The sequence below is a fragment of the Rutidosis leptorrhynchoides genome, chromosome 5 (assembly GCF_046630445.1).
Source record: "Rutidosis leptorrhynchoides isolate AG116_Rl617_1_P2 chromosome 5, CSIRO_AGI_Rlap_v1, whole genome shotgun sequence".
In the NCBI taxonomy this organism is placed as follows: domain Eukaryota; kingdom Viridiplantae; phylum Streptophyta; class Magnoliopsida; order Asterales; family Asteraceae; genus Rutidosis; species Rutidosis leptorrhynchoides.
In genome coordinates, this window is record NC_092337.1 from 403,658,736 (window position 1) to 403,667,973 (window position 9,238).

General features: G+C 34.4%; 1 protein-coding gene across 1 annotated transcript; it reads right to left on the reverse strand.

Moving 5' to 3' along the window:
* Positions 1–2,584: 2,584 nt before the first annotated feature.
* On the reverse strand, positions 2,585–7,288 carry LOC139850619 (uncharacterized). The gene is made up of 5 exons (XM_071840173.1): positions 6,962–7,288; positions 5,453–5,575; positions 3,773–3,872; positions 3,013–3,125; positions 2,585–2,914 (listed from the first exon to the last, which is right to left on the reverse strand). The coding sequence occupies exons 1-5, from the start codon at positions 7,283–7,285 to the stop codon at positions 2,717–2,719; spliced, it is 858 nt and encodes a 285-aa protein (XP_071696274.1). The 5' UTR covers positions 7,286–7,288; the 3' UTR covers positions 2,585–2,716.
* Between the last annotated feature and the right edge of the window lie 1,950 nt (positions 7,289–9,238).

Consider the following 9,238-nt stretch of genomic DNA (forward strand, 5'->3'; position numbering starts at 1 on the left):
GGAAACATCGATCTCGACTTAACTGGCGAACATTGCTGACATAAAGAATAATAAAAAAGATGAATCTTGACAAAAAGAAATACTACGGAGAGTATATAATTGGAACTGAGTCTTTGCCATATAATTGTACCTGGTATTTCAAGTGTTTTTTCGCTTATTAGTTTTAGATTGATTCACATTTTAATTAATTTTTTGATATGTAAAGGCGATTATTTATAATTAATCAAAAGAAAGGAAAAAAGGCAATAATAAACTGTCGAGATTTTTGAAATTGGTGTGAAAATGAACATCTAATCGTATACCCATTCATTCCATCCATATAAAAATTTTGGCCATGTGAATCATACATTACATCCTAAAGTTGTCTTCATAAAGTAGCTAGTAATTTGTTTGGTAATTTTATTAGCAAGTAATTCTTTGCTATGTACTTTTTTTTTAACGGCCAAAGAATGATTATAAATAAATAAAACGATCCCTAGCAAGGCGCTAAGGGAAAATTACAAAGGCATAGACAGCCATGAGTTCCAGTTTGAAACTAAGTGACCTCTATGTTTAATCCAACGAAAAGTAATTAATCTAATGAAATCAAATAAACTACTTTTGTTACAAAAATAATCTAAGAAAACAACACCATTCCTGAACCGCCATAAAGCCCATAAAGACGTCACCACAACCGCGATGATCCGATCTTTTGACAACGGGCGTAAACGAATACCTTCTAACCAGGTAAAAAAGGAATCCCAAGATGACATTTGAGGCATATCGCAATCAAGCCAGATACGAATTTTATGCCATAAATCCCGAGCCACATCACATTCGAAAAACAAATGATCTCTATACTCCACCCCATTATTACAAGACGGACAAACAATAGAAGAGACATTGATCCCCTTCGCGGATAGGTTCCAACGAACAGGAAGAGAATATAAACGAAAACGCCATAAGAAAATATTAACTTTTCTAGGCATAAACATGTACCAAATAGTCTTAACTTGCGAGGTCGGAAGAAGCAAGTGATCAATAAGCTCTCTAGCTTTTTTAACTGTATAACGGCCATCATTATTCAAAGAGCATGTCCAAGAATCCGGGCGATCGCACAACACAGGTTTACCAATAATCCCGAAAAGACTATTAATAAGATCCTCATTTCTACCACATAAATAATCTCTAACCCAAGTGAAAAGCTAATTACCATCAACCCCTTTCCTATGTACTACTCCCAATTTTATGATGCATAGTGTCTTGTGAATCATACATTACCTTATCCCATTGACCACTTGTATTGCATCCATCAAATGACGACGGTTTCGAGCTGGAGAAAAAGCAACGCCCCATTGCGGGGTATCGCAGTGTTGGATAGCCATTTTTGTCCGGCGTTGGTTGGCAGGGGCGGCCCAATGGGGGGTACAAGGTGGACATATGTCCAGGGCCCAATTTTTTAAGGGGCCCAAAAAAAAAATTCCTTATACTAGTCCATGTAATTTTGGGCCTTTTTGCTTGTATTATCCTTGGGCCCAAAAAAAATATTATCCTTGTACGGGTCTTGGGGCCCTTTTGCTTCGCACCGTCCCGGGCACTCAAATTCTCGGGACCGGCCCTGTTGGTTGGTATCCGCTGATGGATCCAACGCCTTGTTTGTACACATGGCGAAACTTCACTGTTTCTTCTTTTTTGAGCCGTTTCACTTGGTTTGAATAAAAAAATAAATAAATTAATCCAATATTTTTATCATATATATATATATACCTTATATATTTACTCATTTTTACACATACAATTCACCATTTTAATCATATTTCCTTTCTAATTTCATACATATCAAATTGTCACAATGTATAAAACATACAAAATGCTCGAGTTTCTTCTAGAATTCGATTCTGATGATGAAAAAATGGTTCATTTTGTCAATAATTTAACGGAAGAAGAAGTGGAGGGAGACGCTAATAGTTCACGCACATTTTGTCAATAATTTGCTGTTGCGTATTTCATTTGTTTGCTAGAGAGTATTTGCGAATATCAACTACCGAAGATATTGCTCGACTTTATAATTTTCATGCACAAAAACATGGTTTACCGAGTATGTTTGGTATTAAAGGCGACTTTCACAGACACACATATATATTATTATCGTGTGTAAGATTAAAAGTTAAAAAGAAATTATGAATCTTATTTGACTAATTTATTATGGAAATTCTATGTATGATAAAGATTGTGAAACGTCTTTTTATTGTTCAAAACTTTTCATATTTCTTTTGAGTCAGTAATTTTATCATTTAAAAAAAAACACAATAATTCATACTTATAAATTATATTTATATTTAACAGATATATAAACAAATAGTCTTCAATATTTAAGCACAAACAAATAGTCTTCGATATTTAGCACAAAGACCATTCCACATCTTCTTTACATAAATAATTCATACAATTACATCTTAAAAAATAAACGGTACCTAGGAACACAAAGATTAGATTAAAGTTTCATTTGCTCAAGATAATAATAATAATTATTACTTATATAATAACAATGCTACCTTTAATCAAGTTTAAAAAAGAACATTCAGAACAAAGTAAAGTGAGACAGTGGTGGATTTTTAGAAACATCAAAATCAGTAAAGTGCCTAGTTTGAACAGATGCTTGTTAATACCAACAAAATACAAGTACTTTCTCAACTTTATAGATATTGTAAATACCACAATTACACCAGATTTAAAATCAAGAGGCCTGAGATTCCAAAGCCCGTTTTCGAGCAGCTACTCTTTCCAATGCCTTTAACCTGTTCGATTCTATGCGAGCCTTTACTTCTTCTGACATTTCAATGCTGTTAGCATCATCCTTACTCTGACTAGGCAATTCCTTTTGTACAGATGTATCGTCCATGGTAAACTCGTTATTCGATGGTCGAGATGGTCCCTAGTAACAATACAAGTTAGGATCTTAGAATTATATTATACGGGTGTCATACACATATATCTAAATTTTAAAATGGTACGAACGGAAATTATGCTTACTTCATTAGCGTTATCATAGATCTCCTGAAACAGATCGTGTTGTAAATCATCTGTGTCGTTATTGGGCATCGTATCATCCTGGTGAACATTTACTTCATCCAAGTCATTAGCATCTACAGAATGATAAAAAATGAAGTATCAGAACCTGTTTCTCGAAAATAAATAGAAGTGTAGAATGAACTAATTTACATCATCAATCATTAGTTGATATGTGGGGGGATTCAATAGGTTGATTGGTACAACAAACTGAGGTCAACAAGACTACAGGAGAATCCAGAAGACCAAGTGAAATAAACGTATCTCTGATTAAAATAAACAAAAAAAAAACACCATGTGAAAAACAGTGTTTGAAGTCTTTCTGCTTGCTAGTACATATACAGCATGTCATTTTTGCAGAAAACTAGTGGCTTTTATCTTTGCTTGACTATGTTGTATTACAATGCTTGAACATTTATGACTTTTTCGTAATGCCACTACCAAAAAAAATTATTTTTGAATTTATAAAGTTACGGAAAACAAAATAGCTTCACACTTAAGGACACAGATTTGGCAGTAAATTTGTGTATGTATATCTAGCAAGACACCAAGAAATAGAATTAGACTTAAGTATGATGTACATATACTGTATTAAACTAGACCACAATACACACAATTCTTCAAATGAAAACAATGGAGAAGTCTAAAATGTACAGAACAGCGATAAAATTAATAAAAAATTGACAGAACATCCAATATTGTGAAGACACCAGTAAAGAAGTACCTTGTGCATGATTCGAAGTTTCATTAGGATCGGGTGTTTCAAGTAGCTTGGTTGGGTCCCCTCCATTTGCAACTCTTTCTCGCAGATCTCTTATGCACAACTGGTTAAGCCAATTATTATTATTAAATAAAAATAATTATAGCAGCGTGAAATTCCCTATTTTCAATTTCAGTGCATTAAAGCAGTAAATACATAGTGGCTCATTTAAACATTATAGCGTTGGCAAGAATCACATCACTTCAGGGCGTCTTCAAACTTTTTTACATTAATAAGATGCTGCAATTATGAATAACTTTACACTATTTTTATCTAGATTGATGATTTTATATAGAAAGACTTCCATGATGCATACATACAAGTTACCAAACGAGCCCCCTGTAACGTAAGCGCTAGCTCACCGTAGGTGCAAACTAAAAATACCTTGAAAGGCCTAGGCATATATACCAGTTGCACACATGGCTTGCAAAAAAACTATACTGCAAAATATTGTATTAATAATTGACAGACCACTGATAAAATAACGTCTGAGAAAATGCTAACACTAAATTGAAGAATTATACTGGCATCAGTCTACATGTGAGTCGCAATTATTAGCTATCAATTAATTTTATTAACACATCAGCCACCAACAAAAATTAGCCTTTGACATTAATATTGGCATCAGCTGATAACTACAATTCAGTTAGTACTAGCATTTTAACTGTTCAAGTCACTAACAAATCAACATCAGATAGTTATATTAACACATTACCAGACAACATTCAATATACAATTATGAACCATAGCATTTCATATTTTTAACACCTAAAACTTATTTTAACATAAAGCGGATTTTTTGAAGTATATTCAGTTGATGAAGTGCATACTGGACTCACAATTTACTTAAACTAAATGGGGTAAATCAGCCTGTTGTCTGGTCATTGAAATTTGCAGTTAATTTCTTGTGCCCATCATATTAGAGTAGACCATACACCGTGTGAGAAAAATTATAAAAGCTCCTATTAAAAGCTAAATGCCATAAAAGATAGTTATAGTAAACTTAGATGGGACTTGACAGGTTAAGGTAGAGACAAAATGCAACTAGTAGAATGTATCACGTATAGTAGGATTGAAATGAAAAATGTTATTCACAAGGAAACAGTGATGATATTGGTCAAGTACTGAAGAATAATGCAGGGTTATAGTTTTTAATAAATTATGCATATGATACAGTGAATATCAATTATTTGTTCAAAGAAGCAGATACAAAAGTGATAGGGTCGATTAAAATAATACTGGTAGAAGTAAAGATGAAATGGGCATTAGAAGACGCCTTAAGTGAGACCACATACTAGAGTACATTTACGTCACAATGTAGCAAATATAAAACTATTGACAAATATATCACTGCAACTCATATCTTATGTTTATAGGTCAAGATTACTCATAGACCAGTTTTACCTCATATTGGCATACTGCATCACCTTTCTATCAAATGGCATACTACAGCTTATGAATCTAATAAAGCAGACGCAATGGACCATATTACCCAAAATAAATATAGAAAGAATCCAGAAAGTTCGGTTACCGTAGAAAACCTAGGTTACTAGATGTAAGAATAAGTTGATGCATTCAAATTATCCACTTAAACTAAGCATACATGCCTTAACTGCTACAGCTACCTAAAAAAGGATGTTTTACCTTGACACGTTTTGAACCACCAACTTGTTCTACCTTATGAATGAACTGGTTGAATGAGTAATAAGGAATCAGGTGCGAGTGCCATTCTGCATACAAACTTAGTAGATTCCCCAGATCACTTGTCTGCATAGTTATCCATTCAATGAGTTAAATGAATACTTGAGATAAAACTTCAGCACATTCATATGAGCATGATTAATATAAAACACAATTAGTAGCTTGTTTAATAGTTTCTAAACTAGTAAAATGCTATCGTCACCCCCAACATAAAAAAATGAAGCCAATGACCTTTAAATAGCGAAGCGAGATGCACTGGCCTATTACGTTTTTCAGCAGCAAGCTATGGTCTGACACTTGCCTCGGATGCCTAACATAGCCATCTAGGTTGGGGCGAAGTATGAGTTCTCATAGTTACATGTTAATGGACACTATCACAGAGAAATTCAAGGTGTAAGGTACTACTTGTGTTTTGTATGTCTCTCTCTGAATCTTTGTTCTACATAACATAAATACATAAATGTATATTACTCTGTATACGAAAATATGATTTTATTGTACGAGACAACCATAAAATCGTTACTGAATCACATAATCCGCGCATAACTTGATATTTGGATGGTCTATCACGACTGATATTAAACTGTGGTTACCAACGTCCAACAAATACTGTAATACCATATTTAGAATATGGTATCAGATACAAAGTAAATTAATATAAATCTCAAGTTCAATACCCGTATCTAAATTCTTAAAAAGAAAAAGCCTCCTTAATGATGGTGCCACAACGAAAGTCTATGGGCATACATTTAGGCATAATGTACTACTTGTCAACAGAACTAGCCATTATCAAAATGGTGAAGTATAACGCGGTAAAACAATTTACACAAGTTGAGACAAGAAATTGTCTTGTGTTACCACCGAGCTTCTGGCTGAGTGGTACAATTCCTTAGTAGAGATCCGCCTGGTCACAGGTTCAATTCTCGAATGGGGCTGGTTTTCCCACATATTGTGCATAAACCCATTAGCCGTCAGGTTGGTGGGGTCCTGTGTCCTTGTCGTATGGCGGGAGCGGTACACAATAAAATCGAACGTGCGATGTTTCGAAAGTGGGTTTCCAGTGGGGGGTAATGGGAGGGGGACCAACCAAGCCGTTCTAAAAAAAAAAAAAAAAAAAGAAATTGTCTTGTGTTCTTGCTTTAAGAATTGAGACATTTTGAGACAAGAAATTGTAGTATGTTCTTGCTACACATTACGTTGTGTTAAATTTTAAGAATTACATAAATATAAGTTTTGTCCATAGTTAACATACTTGATCTAGTCTTTTAGCATCCTCATGTAAACTAATTTTCCAATTTCCAACTAGGTCATGTAAAAACCTAAAACGAATTACATCCACAAAATGAAATTCTACTAATAATCATGTATCAAATAATCATCAATTATGAGAATTAAATTCAAAATTCTAAAAACGTACATTTAACGATCAAAATCGAAAAGCAAAATCGATACCTCATGACCATGTCCACGGAACTTGAAAGCTTTCGGAAAATGTCGAAGGACGAATCCGAGACCGTCATCGGATAAAAGCAGTTCCGGCGTAAGTTTAGGCCTAGTTTTCGGAACCTTCTTCGGCTTTTCGATCGGCTGTTTTTGAGCTGAAAACGAATTACCGCTTGCCTTAAAAGGATGTGATGTAGCTACAGGTGTGTTACTAGATCTATCACCGTTAGTGTTAGTGTTAGGGTTTGAAGTTGATGTACAGTCACGTGACCAGTGACCGGGCCGGCCACACTTGTAGCAACCAGTCGGTGCTGCACCGCCGTTGTTCTCCATTTTCCGATCCTAGGGTTTGAATCTGAAATCTGTCAATTAGGGTTTGGGACTCTGATTCGTAGATGAGATTTTGGGGGGAAATTGAAATAATTTTTGGGGGAAATATATTTATTGGCGGGAGGTTGAAAATGTTACATCAGCGTCCTGCAATTTTGAAGTTGCTGGTGTTTACACCCCTGGGGTATGAGATACCGGTCAATTTTTAGTAGTTTTTTCTTTTGCAAAAATTAAAGTAAACACGCTACATTTGTAGTGGAAAACAACTTACAAAAGTTAAACGTCAAGCGTTTAAATACTTGGGTTAAGATATTCTTGCATTATGAAAAGTAATGAGAGTGTTCACTTAAAAGCAGGTTGTAAAAGTCGCGAGTCGGAAACGCATCGGTCGAGACCTAAAAAGGACGCGTCGGTCGTCCCCCCGGTCGTTGACCAACGTTGACTTTATTAATAATTTCTTAAATATATATTTATATATATATATGTAAGCTAGTTGATTATGTACCATAAATTTCTTAATTAAGAACTTGAATTTAAAAACAATCAAACTTCAAACTCAATTAATGTTATCGAGTACATAATCAGTAAGAACACAGAGAAAAGAGCGGCCAAAAATATGAAAACAAACCCTAAATTTAAAATATATCAATCTTGAAGAAAATTTGACTGACTTTGACCGAACTTTTAGCTATGACCGTCTTTTGAGTCGTTTTCAGAAAAATGGGACGGAGAACCCAAAAAAACGACGCATCGACCGACGCGTCGGTCAAGTCGGACGACTTTTACAACACTGCTTAAAAGTGTTTACAAGGTTACATAATTACTTTATATTAAAAATTATCTTACATGGATTTTATTTCTACAAAGTTTTAGTATAAGATATGCAACTTTTAGATATAGATGTGATCTCATGTAACCAATAAATTGAGCAACAAACATGCGATTGAAGTTTTAGTAAACTTAATAAGCTATATTTTAATATTAAGGGCCCTAATATTAATTTTGGTTGTAGAATTTAGTAAGAAGTGTGATTTTCAATTATATAAATTATTAACAACTGTGACTTTTGATCGTATAAACTTGACATCATTTTTTATGACAAACGAATTGTTCATGTAATTTGTATCATAAATCATTGGTGGTCCCTCTATTTTTTTCCTCCAAGATGGTCCATATGATTGGAATTTGAATTACCCGGTGGTCCTTGTGATTTGCATTATTTTTATAAAGATGGTCCCCGTGTATATGCACCACGGGGACCATCGGTGATTCAAAATGAAAAGCATGGGCAAATTCTAAATTGCATTTCATGTGTTTTTAGTGTATACCCTAATTTTGGAGAGTCGTTTTGACGATTCCTGTGCATAGGGGGATATTATGTATGATCTACATACAACAGTCAACCGATGTTTCTATGTTTTTGGCGTTTGTAATTTCGATGTTTATTTATTAATAATATATATTAATTTTGATTCATCGTGTTTACTCTTCCACCTTTTAATCTTACTTGTTTTATAAAGATCCGCGTAACTGGAAACATCATGCTACATGGAAACAGTTGTAACCATCGAGGCATTGCCTGAGTGGTTTCGAAGCCTTATTAGGGGGGATCTGCGATTAGTTGGAAAGCAACCCGGGTTCAAGTCCGATAAGGGGGAGGTTTTCTCCAGGATTTTTCCGCAATTAGCTGCCAAACAACCCGGAACTCGCGATTAGTTGCCAAGCAACCCGGGTCAATCCTTGGAGTTTCCTACCTAGCGTGTGTGGGTCGCAAATGAGAGTATTCGATGCGAAAATTTACCGTTAAAAAAAAAAAAAAAAAAAAAAAACATGGAAACATTTGTAATCTTATTTTAGTAAAATACTTCTTGCTTAGAAAAAAAAGTCTCCATTTAAGGTATATTGTGAACTTACAATCGAATGTACGTTTGTAACACAACCTCGATAATTTCATTA